The sequence below is a fragment of the Pelophylax lessonae genome (assembly GCF_965119305.1).
Source record: "Pelophylax lessonae genome assembly, chromosome: 2".
Classification (NCBI taxonomy): Eukaryota; Metazoa; Chordata; class Amphibia; order Anura; family Ranidae; genus Pelophylax; species Pelophylax lessonae.
In genome coordinates, this window is record NC_138769.1 from 370,030,527 (window position 1) to 370,049,776 (window position 19,250).

General features: G+C 48.3%; 1 protein-coding gene across 1 annotated transcript in view; it reads right to left on the reverse strand.

Moving 5' to 3' along the window:
- KPNA6 (karyopherin subunit alpha 6) overlaps positions 1–19,250 on the reverse strand; it is a 71,011-nt gene that overhangs the window by 22,985 nt on the left and 28,776 nt on the right. The window contains exons 8-9 of the mRNA XM_082246241.1: positions 13,693–13,792; positions 13,444–13,607 (exon numbers count right to left, since the gene is read on the reverse strand). Of these exons, the coding sequence (XP_082102367.1) occupies positions 13,444–13,607; positions 13,693–13,792 (264 nt within the window). The remainder of the gene's footprint in view (positions 1–13,443; positions 13,608–13,692; positions 13,793–19,250) is intronic.

Here is a 19,250-nt window from a genome sequence, read left to right on the forward strand (position 1 = left end):
AGTTCAAGTCCCACGGAGGCAAAGGTTCCCTCCTAGGAGGGGCCAAATGTCGCACCCCCTGAACAAAGGGGCTAACCAATGAATTAGACGCCACAGGGCGTTGAAAGAACGGCCAGCGCAGAAATCTGACCCTTAATCGTGGCCAACGCCAAACGCTGGTCCACTCCAGTTTGGAGGAAAGCCAACACTCTTGACACCGAGTATGAGCGAGGGGAATACCCCCTGGACTCACACCAGGCAAAATACGCTTTCCAAGTACGGTAGTAAATTTTCCCCGAAGAGGCTTTTCTAGCCTTGATCAAAGTGGGAATGACCTCAGGGGAGAGACCCCTATCCTTCAGGACCTGGCTTTCAACAGCCAGGCCGTTAAAGCCAGCGACTGTAAAGCAGGATGGAATATCGGTCCTTGAGACAGAAGGTCTTCCCGAAGCGGCAGACGCCACGGAGCGTCGACTGCCAGATTTACGAGGTCTGCGTACCATGACCGGCGAGGCCAGTCCGGTGCCACCAGAATCACCGTGTGCGGTTCCGAGGCTAACCTGCGAAGGAGCCTGGACAGCAGCTGAATCGGTGGAAAGGCATACATCAGACGATACTGATGCCAGGGCGCCACTAACGCGTATGAGGCGTCTGCCCGAGGATCGCGCGTCCTTTCCACCTTGTTGTTCAGACGAGACGCGAACAGGTCCACATCTGGGGAACCCCACTTCTCGCACAACATCTGGAAGACATCCGGGTGAAGGGACCATTCTCCCTGGTCCAAGGTCTGGCGACTCAGATAGTCCGCCTGCCAGTTCTCCACCCACGGAATGTGGACTGCCGCTATCGCCGGGACGTGCGTCTCGGCCCAAGACAGAATGTCGGCTACTTCCCGAGCCGCTCGGGCACTCCTGGTGCCCCCTTGATGGTTGACGTAGGCCACCGCGGTGGCATTGTCCGTCTGAACCCGAACTGGACGGCCCCGAAGCCATCGTCCATCGTAGAAGGCAAAGCTTTATCGCCCTCAATTCCAGAACGTTGATCGGAAGGGAGGACTCCTCCTCCGACCAAGTTCCCTGGGCGGACAAAACGCCCAGAACACCACCCCAGCCCGACAGGCTGGCATCCGTGGTGAGCACCGTCCACAATAACGGACGAAAAGACTTGCCCCCCGACACTGCCGGGGACTGGAGCCACCACAGAAGATCCCTTCTGGTGCAGTGGCTCAACGAGATCCGCAGATCCAGGGATTGCGGCCGCCCGTCCCACTCGGCAAGAATCTCCGCTTGGAGACCTCGCGTGTGAAACTGGGCAAAGGGGATCGCCTCGAAGGCCGAGACCATCAACCCTAGACATCTCATGCATGTCCGGAGAGACGAGTGCCGGTTGTCCCCGAGTGACCTGACCTCGTCCTGAAGAGTCCGAAGCTAGGGAAGACGAACCGAAGGACGCAGAGTCGACTTCGGAATGTTTATAGTCCAACCGAACTCCTGCAGAGTCCGCATCGTGGTGGACAGGTCGGTCACCAGGCTATGACTGGCGTTTGACCGTATCAGGATATCGTCCAGATACCCCAAGACAGCAATGCCCTGTGCACGCAACAGGGCCAGAACCGGCGCCAGCACCTTGGTAAAAACCTGCGGAGCCGAAGCGAGACCGAAAGGCAACGCCACGAATTGGTAATGATCCTCCGCAATGGTGAATCGAAGGTACCTCTGGTGACCCTCAAAAATGGGGGTGTGCAGGTACGCATCCTTCAGATCGATGGAGGCCATGAAGTCCCCCGGACTCAGGGCAGCCACCACTGAGCGCAGAGATTCCATGAGGAACTTGCGAACCCGCACAAAGCGGTTCAGAGCTTTCAAGTCCAGAATCAGACGCACCTTGCCCTCCTTTCTGGGCACAGTGAACAGATTGGAGTAAAATCCCCGAAATCTGTCCCGATGAGGCACCGGAACCACCACCCCCTGGGCCCGCAGGTCCCGCACCGCCAGGTGCAGATCCTGCAAGCGTTTCGGAGACAGCTGAAGATTCGAGGGAAAAAATCTGCCCGCCGGCCGAGAGAGAAATTCGATCTTGTAACCAGATCGAACGATTTCCTGAACCCAACTGTCCCGAATGCGGGTCAGCCAAGGTTGTAGGAAACCGCGCAGACGTCCCCCCACCCCAGAAACGGGTGAGGGCGCCCCTTCAGGCGGAAGTGGTATGGGAAGTTGACCCAGACTGGCCGGACTTCTGCTTCCCTCCCCACGGCTTCTTCTGGGAGCCTTGGCCTTTGAAGGGCTTGCCCTTGGATTGTGACCGAAAGGCACGAAAGGACCCCTGAGAGGGCCTAGACGAGGAATTCCGTTTACCACGGAAAGACTTATGCTTGTGAGACTGGAGCAGGAGAGTACTCTTGCCCCCCGTAACCCCTTTTATCAGAGTATCCAAAGCCTCGCCAAAAAGGCGAGATCCCGCATAGGGAAAATCCGCCAGCGTCTTGCGAGAAGATTGGTCGACCGACCAATTCTTCAGCCAAATCAGACGACGGTTCAGTATCGCCACGCTGGACAGGCGCGCAGCCAAGGGAGCTAAATTCAAGTCCGCATCGCACAGGTACATGACACCCTGATGGATCTGGTCCACCATAGCCAACGTGGCAGGCGAAGCTGAATCAGCCACCAAGGTGCGCCTGAGCATCTTAGTCCAATCTGCAACAGCCTGCGCCGCCATAATGGAAGCAAAAATAGGCTTCAGCATAGAACCAGCAACCATAAAGGGATGACGGGCAAGAGACTCCTTTCTCCTGTCCGTAGGGTCCCGGAAAACCGGGGTATCCTCAGAAGGCACCGCATTAGCCTTGTTCAAAATGGCCACCGCGTGATCCACCTGAGGCGCCACACACCAACGCTCGTCGGTGGAGGGCGCAAACGGATAAAGCAGTTTAAACTTATTTGGCACAGTAAAGGGCTTCTTTAAATTGCGCCACTGTTCATTAACCGTATGGTGAAATTCAGCAGGACAGGGAAAAACCTGCGCTGATTTGCGAGTCCTCTGCGTTCCAAAAGAGGACACCCTAGCAGGAGGAGTAGGCTCCTCCTCCAGGTGCAAGGTATCTTTTATGGAAGCAATCAGCTCATTCATGAGTGCAAGCTCTTCAGGCGAGCCAGGGGGAGAAACATCAACCCCCTCTGCCTCCCCCTCGGACCCCAGAAGGTCCAAAGATGAGCGGGACCCCGAGAAGGGTACGCCAGCCACATCGCCCTCTGAATCAGAGGAAAACGGACACCCTGGCCCTTTTTGCGGATCGTTCAGCCATCAGCATCTGCACCTGATACACTAAGGAAGCCACTACAGCGGTCAGATCGGCCCCCTCGGGGGTGCAGCAGCCCCCTGGTCCCCCACCAGGGCAGGGGGAAACTTGCTATCCTGAGAATCCATGCCCCAGCACAGAAAAGTAATAAAGGTACTGGCCCTTTAATACCACGGCGAGCGCAGCCCACCGCACACTACTGTATGCACCGACCCCACAGGGATAGATAACACAGAGCAAGGAATGACAGGACAAGAAGGTAAAAACCTGGAGAAAGCACAACAGACTGCTGCCACCGATCGCTGTTCCCAGAGAAAGAGGAAGTGATGCAATGCTGGCTGACTGATATAGCCTATGAAGGCTCCGGCAAAATGGCCGCTCGGCAGGGGGAGAAGGCTACAGGAAAATGGTGCCGACATGTGCTCGGACGAGCACCGCGCGCCAAAATGGCGGCGAATGGCGCCAAAACACGGCGCTGCACAGGGACAGGGCCGGTCACAGCATTCAGGCAAAGCAAATGGCGGATCGCCGCAGCGACCGCCGCACAAACACGTCTGCACACAAAACTGCACCCAGAGCATAATTCACAGCAGAGCAGGATGGCCCCCCCTCGCAGCCCACAGGCAGTGCAGCCACACAGGGATCTGACAGGGAGCCCGCAGTTACACAGACATGGGGGGGTACTACACAGCCACAGACTGACACCCACACAGAAGGTGCTTACCGTACCAGATGGCGTGGGGAGCCGTCTCCAGCGGCAAACCGCTATCAAGGCAGACAGGGAGTGCCGCAGCCAAGACGCTGGTGAACTGCAGCCATAGACCGCAGTATGGCGTCCAGTGAGGTAGCCACCTCACAGGCAGCATCCCTGCAGCGAACAGGGATGGGTCGTTCAATGTGCCAGGGCAAACCTAAGCTGAACGCTCGATGGCAGGCTGGGGATCCATCTGGCTCTCAGCCCTGGGATCCAGGGCGGCCAGTCCGAGACCCAGCTCCGCATGACGATTCTTCATCCAAAGATCCCTAAAACTAAAGCGGACAAAATAACAGTTAGTAAAGAAAAGAAAAAATACTTGAAATAAAATCAAAAAAGGGTAGAAGGCTGAGACTGAGCCCCAGCAGAGGAAAGCCAGCTACTACTAAGCTAGGCAAGATCAAACTGAGTTGGGAATGCTGGTGCAGGGAGGTATTGACTGAGGGGACAGCCCCTAAGGGTGTGTCTATGCTAAAAGCTTTTGTATTAACAATTCTTGTTGCCTAGCTACTCCTACTGAGCAAAGGTCAATACCCATTGGTGAGGACTTGGAGGGGGCGGCGACTGTCGGAGGACGTAAGAGAAATTGGATTTTTTGACTTGCCGTAAAATTCTTTGCTCTTAGGTTCATTGACGGACGCAGTCTCTGATGTATATCATTAGGGTAATACCGCCCCCTACAGGAGGAGGACACTAGGCAGGAACTGGCCCCAGGGGGCCACCAGCACGTCTGCAGCATCTGCCAGAGGGCCCCAGGCCACAAACCTCTGTACCTTCCTGTTGATTCGAGACACCAACAGATCCACATGCGGAGTGCCCCAGCGAAGGCACAACTGCTGAAAAGCCTTCGGATGCAGGGACCACTCCAATTTTCCACCCCCGGAATGTGGACCGCGGAGAGAGCCAGAACATGGCGCTCCACCCAACGTAGAATGTCCGCCTCTTCCAGGGCCGCAAGGACACTCTTGGTGCCCCCTTGGTGATTGACGTAAGCCACGGCCGTGGCATTGTCCAAATGAACGCTCATAAGACAGGACAACCCGTCAGACGGTCGGTCCAGTGCATCAGGCAAAGCCGGATCGCTCTCAGCTCCAGGACATTGATCAGCAATTGAAATTCCTCCAGGGACCAGTGCCTGATTGAGGACTCCCCACCGCCCCCCCCCCCCCCCACATGGACAGACTCGCATCCGTGGTGACAACTGTCCAGTATATAGGGAGAAAGGATTTTCCCGACCGAAGCATCGGGGACCGAAGCCACCAGACCAGGGACTCTCTGGTCCTGTGGCTTAACCGAATCCGAGAATCCAGAGAATTCGGGTGTTTATTCCACTTAAGAATCTCCCTTTGAAGAACCCTCGTGTGGAACTGAGCAAAGGGGACCACCTCGAAGGAGGACACCATCAGTCCCAGGACTCTCATACAGGTCCGAAGGGATGGCGGGTCGTTGAACATAAACAAACGAACCGCTGACTGGATCTTCTGGAGTTTTTCCAGAGGAAGAAACACACTGGCAGAGAATGAGTCCAAGGTCAGACCCAGATAGACCAGTCCCATGGAAGGGGTCAGAGACGACTTTTGAAGGTTCACGATCCAACCGAACTCCTCCAGAGTAAGCATGGTGACCCCCAAGTTTTCCGAAAGCAACGCGGGGGACTCCACACAGAGAATCAGATCGTCCAGGTAGCCCAGGACCGATATCTCCTGCTGTCACAACAGTGCCATGAACGGGGCCCAACACCTCTGTGAAGACCCAAGGAGCGGAGGCGAGACCAAAGGGTAACGCCACAAATTAATAGTGATCTTCTCCCACGGCAAAACGGAGAAACCGTTGGTGAGCAGCACAGATCAGAATGTGAAGGTAGGCATCCTAGATGTCTATCGAGGCCAGGAAGTCCCCCTGATGTAGGGAAGCCACCACTGTGTGAATGGTTTCCATCTTGAACTTTTGAGCACACACGAACACATTCAGTGCCTTTAGGTCCAGGCTCGGCCGCACACCTTGCCCTCCTTCTTGGGAACCGTGAACAGGTTGGAATAAAACCCACGAAAGCGTTCCACGTGCGGAACAGACACTATCACTCCTTGCTGTAGCAAGTCCTGCACCGCCCCATAGAGCGCTCGCAAGCGATCCGGAGATAGGCGGACATTGGAAGGGAAAAACCTGACCGGAGGAATGGATCAAAACTCGATCTTGTATCTGGACCGCACAACCTCCCGGACCCATTTGTCTGGGATGCGGGTCAGCCACACGTCCGAGGCAAAGTCGTCCCCCCACCTCAGACACGGGTGAGGGCGCACCATCAGGCCGACGGGGCCTTGTCCGCAGATCTGGCGGAACTGGACTTCTGTTTCCCAGCCCAGAGACGCTTGGGAGCACCCGAGGGAGCCTTGAAGGGCTTTGCCTTATCGGCTGCCCCTGAAGGACGGGAATACTTCCTGTGAGCCAAAAAGAACGGACCCCCCCGATGGCGAGAGTCCCTACTCCTGGAAGCCTGCGGGAGAAAGGTACTCTTAACCCCCCGTAACACCTTTAATAAGGTCATCCAGGGTAGCCCCAAACAGACGGTCCCCCTGAAAGGGGAGTTCCGTCAAGGCCTTAGAAGCCTGAACCGCAGACCAACACTTCAGCCAGAGCATACGCCTCATGACCACCGCTGAAAACTACAGACGACCCAAAAGGGAAGCAATGTCCAGCGCAGCATCGCAAGCATACTGCAGCACCTGCACTAGGGCTGCAACTAACGATTATTTTGTCTGTCGACTAATCTAGCGATTATTTTTCCGATTATTCGACTAATCTAACGATTATTTATTTTTTTTTGCTTAAATCTTTTTTGATTAGCTAATTAATCCTTTGAATAACTTTACAAAAAATAATACGTACAACTTCTAATATAATATTTCAACTTTTGTTAATTTTTTTCCAAAAAATACTTAAATGTGGTTTAAGTTTTTACAGTATACAAAAATGAAGTGGCAAAAGTAAAAATGTAAAAAAGGGAACAATTTCTGGCCCCCCATTATACAGGATTTATTAATCATATCCCAGCAGACTAGTCTGCATTTTACAGTGTGGGAGAGGGGGTAACATTCCATTCCTCAGGGCGGTGTTAGATGTTGGTAACTGCTCGACTTTTTCTTTATGGGGGGGGGGGGGGGGGGGAGAGATGGTAGCTGCTGAACTTTTCCATTATTCCATTACGGGGGGGGGGGGGGGCATGATGGTAACCGCTCAGCTTGTCCCTCATGTATAGAAAGCTGCGGGAGCATGCAAAAACTTATGGTGCCGAAGGCAACCCGCGCCCCAGGAGTGACTACAGCCGCATCCTCCAACTTCAGGGTTTCGCGCACCGAAACAACCAGTGCGTCCACCCGCGCCTTATCCTGCGCAGCAGAAGAGGCAGAAAGCTCATCCTCACTATCAGAGGAGGCACCTCGTGGGGTACCCGTGTCTGCGGTGGCTGGGTCAGACTCAGAGTCCGAAACTTCAGAGGAGACGGGTGTGGGGGGGGTGGGGTCGTTTCTGCGCACCCCGCCCTCTAAAGGCCACCTCCCACCTGGGACACAAAAGCTTCCAGGACCGCAGAAATCGCATTAGTGGACAGTTGCAACCAGGCGGGCCCTGCGGCCTCCGTGAGGGGATCAGGGGGGGACACATGGTCTGAGAGGTCCATGTTGCAATAATAGGAACCGCCAGCAAAATTGGAAAAAAAATGACAGAAATTTTTTTTTTTTTTTTTTAAAAGGAACATCCCAACAGCACTCCCCCGAGGTCAGGCCCGCGCTACGGACCCCCGAAGAGAGAGAGAATAAGCCCCCAGCAACTCACTGTCCCTGGATCAGCAATCTTCTGGAGGTCTGCATGTGTCAGCAGTGGCTCAGAAAAGGAAACCTGAGCCAGAAGCTTCCCGGGCTGAAGAGAGGTGCTCCTCCACCGAAAAAACGCCTCCAGGCACACCCATGGGCCTTCCCAGCAAAAATCCACTGCAAAATGGCCAAACCCCCCCCCCCCCCCCAAGATGTCCGCCTCCATAACTGCAGACTGTAACGGAACAGGGCACCCCTGACCGGGTACCTCCGTTGACCGATGCTCCTAGTGCTTCCCGAGGGGCTCCAAGCACTCCACCAGACACCGTAACCACTTCAGACCCAACGAACCGCCGCAGCCTGGTTAGGGTCTCACAATCTCCTACCCACCCTGGACCTACGACAAGACTCCAGGTTCCTGTGGGTGAACCTCTCTTTCCCCAGAGAGTGCAGCAGAACAAGCTCTTACAAGAGCTTAGTGATTCTCTAAGGGAGTATGGAGGACCATAGCAATCCCTTGCAGCAGATTCCCCCAATAAGAGACACGACTCTAGATTGAGGGTGAAGAACTAACTCTAGAACTCCTTTATTGAACAGACTTCTATACAGTTTTCACCCACAAGGTTACCGCCTAGGTGGACCTTGTTGAAGACTGGACATAATATTCACAATCCAATAGGAACAGAGTTTTACACTCTCATACAGTGTACACAAAAATATACAATGTGGGACAATCCCCCCTCCACCTTGGCATCCAATCCACATTTCTATACGTTTCTCTTAAGGTAGACAGACAGAACAATGGGAGGTATTTAACAATGGAACAGACAGGTAAACTTTAACACAATACACATTCCCTTCCAATACACAAACAATAGGGAAGTCTGCGAATTACAGTCTTTATGTCTCTCACAGCCAAGCATGGAATACACTGTGTAAGGTGGTATCAAATCTTCATATTTCTATGATGATTTTGCTGACAAATATTTAAGCAATCCAAACCATTACTTATCTGTCTTTCACTCATAGTGACGGTTAGTACCGTCACAGACAGAAAGGCTACAACAAAATGGCAGCCCCGCACGGCAATCAGACCCCCCCCCCACGGAGACCCTCGGCCAGCCCTACCACGTCACCCCAGCCCTGGAGGGCCCAACCGAGGGCACCAGCGATCGATCGCCGCGATCGGTGCACCCCGGCCCCCCATGCGGCCTGCACACCAGGCACCAGCCTCAGGTAGGCCCAGAACTGTCCCCCACGCGGGAGGGAGGGGGGTCAAAGGACAGAGGGAAACCCAGGAGTGTGAGGGTCCGACCATCCCAGAGAGAGGGCCCGCGTCCGCCCCAAAACCTGCCTGGGGAGGGGGATGTGTACTCACCATGCCAGGAACACAGGCGGGCGCCATCTCATGACAGGACCCCACGCCACCAGAGTAGGGGAGCTGTCGGCCAAATAGAAACGCTGCGACATAAGCCCAGACCCTGTCGTGTGCGTCCTGGCGAGACGTTTAACTCACAGGGCCAGTCCCCGTCCAGTGGGACTATGTCGCGGTCGACCCAGCGGGGAGCTAAGGACTGCACATGCTCGATGGCCAGACTAGGGTGACCACTGGATATGGGGGTCCAGTCTGTCGCCCAGCCCGGCATAATTGTTTGAAGATCTCACAGGAAAAAAATTAGAGAAAAAAAAAATACATAAAAAAAAGTACTCCCCTGCCAGGACCAAAGATCCCAGCAAGGAACTAGGTCCTCACTCCTGACTAAGCAGATCAAAACTGACATCCTATGCAGGAAGAAAGAGGGTATACCCCCAGGGACTGCCCATAGGCGTAGCCAGAAATCTTTTTCTGCCTTGTGTCCTACTCCTGTAGGGAGCGGTATTACCCTACTGATATACATCAGAGGACTGCGTCCGTCAATGAACGATAGAGAAATCTATTGTAAACCCTACTGCTTTGGGATAAATTGGGATGAAGACTGCAAGCCAGGTCCTTGTGTCCAACATAAGTACCTGACCTCAAAAATGTCTACATACACTTTACAAAATGTTTTGGATATCCTTCCCAGGAGGGTGGAGACTGTTGTTACATAGTCAAAAAGGTGGCCAATTCCAAATCAATGGCCATGGCTTTGGAATTTGACAAGCTCATATTAGGTGTGATGGCCAGTTATTTTGCCATCGGATTGAAGAAGTGACACACCAGCACTTAAACCCCCCCCCCCCAACCCCCCTTCTTGTAGGAAAAAAAAAAAAAAAGGGAAGGACTAACTAGGCAACAAGTTTCTAACAAGCTGAAAAATCACCATTAGCAACAGGCACTTTCAATGTCGGAAGCACTCATTATGGCCTCCTCAATGTACCCTAATCCTTGCCCTTATAATACATTGGACCATTTGTGGCCTGCTGTAGGGATCAAGTACAGGGAGGTTTGTTTGCCTCAGAGTTGCTTTTCTTCCCCATACAGGTCAAGAAGAATAGAATATTCCAAAAAGAAAAAACAAAGCATCTATTATACCCAAACACCCAAAGACTACCTCCTTAACCACTTCCCGCAAACTGATGTACCTGTGTGTCGGTTTGCAGAAATGGTTGTACCAGGATGATGCCTGCAGCAGATTTCGGCATTTTGAATACTTTGAAGTGCAGTGGAGGGGTCTGGAGTCTTTAAGACCCTCAAACCCTCCATAAAGAGTACCTGTCACTGCCTATTACTGTCACAAGGGATGTTTACATTCCTTGTGACAGCAATAAAAAAGTGATTAGAATATCATTTTTTTTTTTTTTAAAACAGTGCTAAAAATCAAAACATTTTAAAGCCCCTACGTAAGCTTCCACACAAAAGAAAATGCATACGCAAGTCGCACCCGCAAATGAAAACCACACATGTAAAGGTATCGCCACGATAGCCAGAGCGAGAGCAATAATTGTAGAAAAAGACCTCCTCCAATTCTAAATCTGGTAACCGTTGAAAATTTTTAAAGCGTCGCCTATGGAGATTTTTTTTAAGTACGGTAGTTTGTCACCACGAGTGTGCGCCATTTTAAACAGTAACATGTTGTTAGGCATCTATTTACTCGGTATGACATCTTTCGCAATATACAAAAAAATTGGACTAACTTAACGGTTTATTTTTTTTTTTAAATGCAGTGAAATGTATTTTTCCCAAAAAACTGCGTTTGAAAGACCGCTGCGCAAATACCGAGTGACAGAAAATATTGCAACGACCACCATTTTATTCTCCAGAGTCTTTGCTAAAAAAAATATATATAAAATGTTTGGGGGTTCCAAGTAATTTTTACTATCAAAAAAATATTGATTTTAACTTGTAAACAACACGTGTCAGAAATAGGCTTGGTCAGGATTATTTTATTAAAACTATCGCCAGAGGAGAGGAGTTGCCATGGGAGCCGCTTGTGCCCCCTCTTAGGATTGTCTACATTTGGGATTGGCGGGAGAGGGAGGAGGTTCAGATTCATCCAGCCTTTGAGAAACATGTTGCCCTGTGGGTTCTTTATGTAGATGATGATTTAGCTTTGTGTTTGGGAGAGTCAGGATAGGTGGGGGATGCAATCTGCAATGCTGTATACAATTTAATTAAATTAAAATAAACTTAGGGAGGTAGCCTTTGGGTGTGTAGACTTTTTTTTTCCTTTTTGGAATATTTCTATTATTTTGACCACACCTTCCCTGTACGAGGGGCGCACCTCCTCTATTTTACTACTGCAGGTTCCTAGGGCCACCAACCTTTTTGAAATCTAAGAATATAACAATAAATTTGAATTAATCATCCTTCAGCAGCTTGGAGGCACATTTAAAAACTATAAAGAACTGGGCTTCTGTGTCTGATACCCAAATATGTTATCTTCTGGTTTGCATTTTCCCCTGCATTAGACATTTGTATTATAGTTACACACCGACATGGCTACTGTCTACTCTACACATGGTGTGTTTCTCCTAGCTGTGTTTGGGCTTATCTAAATCCAAACATACACATTTTTAATATCTTGCAGTTCGGGAGTCCCTAGATAAGGTAGACTGTATTAGTTATATTTTTGTGGCACTTATTTTCTCCTGATCCTGTAAAATAAATTCCCTGTCCATGGTGGCTACAATCACTCCTCCACAGTATCTACTGAGGGAGCCATGGTCCCCACTCATGATGCATAGTTAGCAGCACTGATCGATTAGGAAAAACCTGACCGGGTGGTTGTACAGAAGTTGATTGGTAGATCGAATTCTGTAAAACTAGCTTGCACATACATGGATCAAAATTCAGCTGGTCCCTGCTGAACCAGCCAAATTTCGATCCATGTATGGCAGCCAGTTTAAGGTGATTAGCAACAAACAGGTACAGTTTGGACTATCCTTAAAAAAACCTCACAGCACTCAAACCAGCTAAGGGTACCCAATAAAAAAACTAAATTCTAACAGCAAACCTTTCCGCACACACTCACACACAGTATATGGAATTTACATTGACTAAACACTGGGAAATCTAAGACATCCACACTCATAGGACAGATTACAACCTTGTGTGCATGTGTACACCAAACAAAGACAATTGGAGGGGAGAGAGAATTAAAATATGATCCTACAATGATTTTAACCTCAGACATTATAATGGCAGACATTACACATTTATTTTTGACAAATGGGATAGGTAGTCAGGAAATTAGATGCGTAATTTTTGCCACTAGTAAGCCTGAAGGTGCTCCTGTGTGGCTAGGCTGTGAAAAGGTCTCACACGTGGTATTCTCCATACTCGGTAGGAGTAACAGAATGCATCTTGGGGTGTACATCCAAGTATGCCTAAGATGTGTGAGAAAAATAAAGCGGAGTTCCAGTCGTTTTTGTGTTTATTAAAAAAGTCAGCAGCTACAAAAAGTGTAGTAGCGGGAGGGGGGTGGGCACCTCTCCTGCTGCCCATAAAAGCAATACCGTGAATCAGCAGCTGGGACCACTTTTATGTTAAAGCGGACCACCTGACGTGTAAAAAAATACAGGAGTTATGGCAGCTAACTTTAATGTCAAAGTAGCGACATAAATAAACGTTGGGCGGTCTGGAAGTGGTTAAAGCTATACCATCTACTTTATACTTTGATTATTAGAAAAACTTCCTTTCTGTGTAAAAAAAAATTAGATCTTTATTATTTTTTTGCACAGTTTTTTTTGTGTAAACATGGTAAATTTTCTGTGAGCCTTGAAACGCCTTGCACACTTTGACGAACATCCCCCCCCCCCCCCCATGCAAAACGTATTGTTATGGCACATAAACGGCTAAATGACTGTGCAAACAGATACTGGCACATTTTTCTCTGTGTACCAATCTCCCACCACTAATGAAAGTCACTCAGTTTACCAGTAGCAAAGAAAAATGCACATGGGTCAGACAGTAATCACAACAAAGGATCAAAAAAAAAAAAAAAAAAAAAAAAAAAAAAACCCACACACAACTAGGGCACAGAGGCAATAATTACCAAAAAAAAAAAAAAAAAACACACAGCAATATAAGCTTGTTCATGCAAACCAAGCTATTAATCAGCTTTTACACTCTTAGAAATGAAAGCATATACAAACTTTACTAAGTGTAGTTAAATCACACTCACATTAAAAGTTCTACAAGCCTGCGGCAGACTCCCGAGTCAATGACTGCCTGGATCTTCTCATTGGGACCATCAGAAAGATAGGAAAGTGCCCAGCAAGCATCTGCCAACAGGTCAGAGTCACTACTGAACAGGAGACGGGAGAGCACAGGAAGACACTGAGAAACCTAAAAGGATTACAAATATATTGTAAGATTTGGGGAAACAGCATTGTAAACCACCATTTTTATGGAAAATTTATTGAAAGACGACCTTATCAAAATCTGGAGGTGGGTTCTTCCCTCTGCATAGGTTAGACAATGCCCAGACAGCATTTCTTGTCATGGTAAGGCGAGTTGACTTAGTCAGCAAACTGCAAGAAAAAATAAATAAATAAATAAAATACAGTATATAAAATGTTTTTTTGTACTTTAAAGTAAAACCTCTCTTGTAGTTTATTGAAGTACATGGTAGTTTATTGAAGTACATGGTAATTCAATGACTGTTGGGTTATACTGTTCGCTACAGGAGTATCTGGACACTAACAAAAAAAAAATCATGCTGGTCTAAAATAACATCTTATTTCCAGCATGTCTCAGTTTTGTGGAAAGGCAGTACCAGGAGCATGATCAAGTCACAGAGATGTGGGACCTGTATACCTCAATGAACTCCAAGAAATAGATTTTACAGGAAGTACAAAACGACAAATTTTCTTGAGCAACTAGAGCAACCAATGCTTCTGCAAGGGGCTCTCTGCATCTGGGGACAAATCGGTCCAGTTAGTTGCTGAATCAGGAGGCCACATCTGGCAACCCCCACCTGTCACACAAACACCTCTCCCCCAGGTCCAGGTACTGCTGGTTTAAGAAGCATGCATGCCAACTGTCCATGTTTGGGATAAACTGAACAAGCCTGGGACATGAAGTTCCTACCCAGGACAGAATTTCTTCTAGTTTGCTTGCCATGCCAAGATCTTTGGTTCTTCCCTAATGATTGATGTATGCCATGGTTGTGGCGTGGTCTGACTGACTCTGGTTTGGATGACCCTCCAGATGAGTTGTTCAGCACTGCAGGGGCAACAAAATCAACTGAAACTCTAGAATGTTGATTTGGAAATTAAATTTCTCCAGCACCCAAGTCCCCTGCACTGAAAGTCTCTAGGACCTCCCCTGCCATATAAGGCTGGTGTCCATCATGAGGTTCAAACATTGACAAGATGTTGAGTTGTAAGGTTTGGACAGGAACCGGGCAGCTAGGACTGCCTCAAAGGTTACCATCAGTAAAACTCTTATGAAGCTAGCTCTGTGTGGTTCAAGCCACATAGGTCAAAACATTTGCTGACCACTTCCTTCATAGGAGATCAGCCAGGTATACTGCAATGGGGATATACTGTTAATTACTTACTGCAACTGCATCTGAGCACCACAAACCAAAAAGGCAGTTTAATTCATTTTTAACATTCAAAGCAAACTTACCCATCCATCCATGTTTTACTTTACCGAAACATCACTTTGAAAAACACCCCCCTAGCATTTCAAGCTGGAGCCATCTTGAGTAAGGGCAGATAATTCATGTAGCATTTACTTCCCGGAATCTCTCTGCCCTACTCTGGCATGCAGGCAGGAGGGTGTGATTAGCTGAGAAAACCCCTCCTCCCCTCCTGAGGACTCCTGGGACTTATGACATAATTTGCCTAGTCCTGGAAACCAAGAAGTAACTGAAGAAATGTATATTAAAAAAAAATACAACAAGTAAATATAATACACTTTCCTATTTACTAATGCTGGCAGCATAAGGGTTACAATAGTCAATGTTGATTGAGAGTGTGAAGTTCCACTTTAAGGCTCACAGCGAACCGAAGGAACTGCTGATGCGTAGGAGAATGGGGATATGTGGGTACACATCCTTGATGTCCAGAAAATCTCCCTTGGTAAAGCGAGGTTATAACGGATCAGATTTATTCCATGTGAAAATTTCAGGCCCAAAAAAAAAAAAAAAAAAAAACTTCAGGGCTTTAAAATCCAAACTGGGGCAGATGCCCGTTTTCGGTTTTGAGACAGTGAACAGGCTGGGGTACAGCCCCAAAATCTAGTCTGCTACCAGTACTGGGGTGATCTCTTGATCCAGAAGTCTTGTAAGGGCTGCATGAAGATCTGCCAAGTTGTGTGATGACATAGGAGTAGGTAGATAGTTGAATTTGATCTTGCAGCCCCAGAGACTACCTCCCGAAATCAGGTATCAGAGATGCCGACAGTCCAGATGATTACAAAGGCTAAAATACATGTCCCCCACTTTCAAGTGGAGTGTCCCTTCATGCCAGAGTTGTATAAAGTACTCGAAACCCATACCTGAGTAAAAGTACAAGTGCTCAATCAAAAAGTGACTTCAGTAGAAGTGCTCGATCAAAAAGGGACTTGAGTAGAAGTACTAAAGTATTCAACATTTTTTGTACTTAAGTATTGCAAGTAGTTTTTTTTTTTTATTTTGCTACTCAAGTACTGAAAGTAAAGTACAAGTACTGTGTTATGTAGTTATTAAAGAAAGAAGTCAAAAGTACACATGACATTATACACATTTTTTTGAGCTTCATGAAACCTGCCATATACTGTTCTGGCAGTGGTAATTTTTATAATTGTAACGAGTAACTATGCAGCACAAAAAAAAATATATCGGAGTAGAAGTATTGAAATCATCGAAAAAAAGGTAGTGAAGTAAAAGTGGAAGTAGGAGAAAAAAATTCTACTCTAGGAAAGTACAGATACCGCCTTTCGGTACTTAAAGCGGAGTTCCGGGCACAAAAACGAGATTTTTTTTTTGTGCCCCTCCGCTAGGTATGCCTCACCTGAAAAGGAATTGGGTAGTTTTTTTTTTTGTTTACTTACCTTGCAATTGAAGATCAAAGATACTCACCTCAGAGTACTTCCTCCCTCGGAGCCGCGGCTCACCCCGTCACTTCCTGCCTCGCTATGATTCCTGGGAGCTGAACGTCACAGCTCCCAGGAATCAATGCGACGGCACCGGCCCCGCTCGTCATTTCCGGGCGACGCGCCGGAAGCGGAGGAATGCGGCGTCGCGCCGGAAGTGACGAGAGGGGCCGGTGCGGCGCATTCTGGGACAAGAAGACGTGGAAGAAGACACAGAAGAGGACCACGCCGGCTTCAGCTGCCCACAACAGAGATGGAAACGCTGTGGAAGAAATTTTATAAGTAAGTATTTCTTCTAAAAGGTAAGTGCGAACCGGGACAGATCAGAGGCTAGCCATTGTGGAATGTGCTAGCCCTGACTGTCCCGGGGGTATGTTCATTAAAAAATGACTTCTGTGCCCGAAACTCCGCTTTAAGTACAGTAGTGAAGTAGTTTTACTTAGTTACTATTCATCTCTGCTTCATGCAGAAGAGGAGGGTTTATCTGCAAGTCTGGGAGACTTGCAAGCACAAGGTTTGCATTGAACTTGATGCCTGGCTTGAGTTTGGAAGTTAAAGCTGATCACCAGCTTTTAACCACTTGCCGACTGCCTAACGCCGATCTACGTCGGCAGTCAGCCCCTCACAGGCAAAGTGACGTAGGGCTACGTCACTAGCTTGTGAGGGTCTAGGGAGCGAGCGCGCGCTCCCGCGTGGTCACGAACCCCCCCGCGCGTGTGACCGGCGGACCCGATGTCCGCCGATCACTCGGCGATTGGCAGGGGAGAGGGAGAAAGTCAGGCGGCTTGTGTAAACAAGCCACCTGTCATTCTCCTCGGTGTAAAAACACGGATCTACTATGTAGATCCGTTGATCAGTGTCCTTACAGCTCAAGCCACAGCCAATCACAGTAGAAAGCACGCCCCTAGGGACACACACCGCCCCTCCCTCCCAAATAAAGTTAACCCCTTCACTACCAGTGTATTTTTACAGTAACAGTGCATATGTATAGCACGGATTACTGTAGAAATGTCACTGGTAACCCCAAAAGTGTCAAAAATGTCCGCCCCAATGTCGCAAAAAAAAAAAAAAAAAAAAAATCGCAGATCGCCGCCATTACGCGTTAAAAAAAAAAAAAAAAAAAAACAACAAAAATCTTTCCCTTTGTTAGTAAACGCGATAACTTTTGCGCAAACCAATCAAAATACGCTTTTTGCGATTTTTTTTACCAAACATAGGTAGCATAAAACAAATTGGCCGAAAATGTTAAAAAATTTTGATTTTTACATTTTTTTTTTGGGGGGGGGGGGGAATTTCATATAAAAAACAAATGTGAAAAATATTGCTATTTTTTGCAAAATTGACGCTCTTTGTTTATAGCGCGTGATTAAAAAAAAAAAAAAAAAAAAAAAAAAAAAAAATCGCACAGGTGATCAAATACCACCAAAAGAAAGCTCTGTTTGTGGGGAAAAAAAGGACCCCAAATTTGTTTAGGTACAGCGTCGCACGACCGCGCAATTGTCCGTTAAAGTCACGCAGTGCCGAATCGCAAAATACCCCCTGGTCGGAATGGGGGTAAAATCTTCCGGGGCTTAAGTGGTTAATGAAGTTTTTAGTTTGTTTGGACCAAGCTGGTCCAAACAAACTATTACCTTCACCAACAGATACAGGAACTGGGGATGTTGTATACGTTGTCGTTCTCTGGTAATGGGATGGGAATTTCCCGTCTCACTCCTGGGAGCAAAACAAAGTCAGGTTGAGTACTGCTCATCTATTCACAGGGAGCTTTGTATCCTATAAATGAATACAAAACCTCAGAGGCATAGAGAAGTGCGAACATCATGAGCTCCAACTCATTCATGGAATACAAAGCTCCCTGTGAATGGCTTAGCAACACTCACCCTGACTGGACTTAGTCCTGAGAGTGGGACATGAAGATAACTGTTTGTTTGGACCAGCTGTGCGAGGCATAGAGAAGAAATCTCTGGGACTTCACCGACTGTTCACACCAGGCAAAATAAGATTTCCAGGTATGACAAATCCTTCGGGAAGAGGCTTTTCTTGCTTTAAGCAAGGTAGGAATCAGACTCAGAAATTCCTCTATACTTTAAGACCAGGGTTTCAACAGCCATGCTGTCAAAGCCATAAACTGGAGAAGCAGGATGAAACACAGGACCTTGAGATAGCAGATATGGCTTTTTGGGAAGAGAACAGGGGTTTCTGCTCAAAGTCTTAGTATGTCCATGTGCCAGGTTCTTCAGGGCTTGTTTGGTGTATTTAGAATCATTGCCACTCTCTGTTTTGTGCAGCAGGCGAAGCAGAATGCATACTGAATGAAGGGAAGGCATAAAATTATGCCTGAACTGAGACCAGTGGAGTATTAGGGCATTTGAGGGCAGGGCTAGAGGATGCCTGACTGACCACAAAGGTAGATTGTTATGGACATCTTAGCCTCCAGATTCAATATCTGGAATTCCCCATCTTTGCCATATCAAATTAAACCCATCTGAGTGAGACCATTCCCCTTGGTCCAAGTGGTGACAGCCAAACGTCCACCCCTGGGATGTGGATTGCTGGACAGAGTTTCTGTGTTCCCTTCAAGGCAGCCAGGCTCCTTGTGCCTTTTTGATGGCCGATACACTGTATGCGTAGTGTTGGCATTGTCCGACTGTGCGCAGATTGGATGTCTCTTAAATGGGAACTTTACTCACCTAGAATCCGCTAACATCTTTATGGGGCCAGCTTCCAGGTCTTGATTGCTGGTTGCTGTCATTGGCTGGACTAAGGACGTTTCTGCCATGCATGTGCGCGAGATCCGTCAGGTTAAGTATTGCTGAATTTGTGCAGTGAGCTGCGCTTGCACAGCTTACTTTACAAGGGCCAACAGGCTGGTAAGAAGCTATAATGCAGAAGAGACAAAGCAGGTCT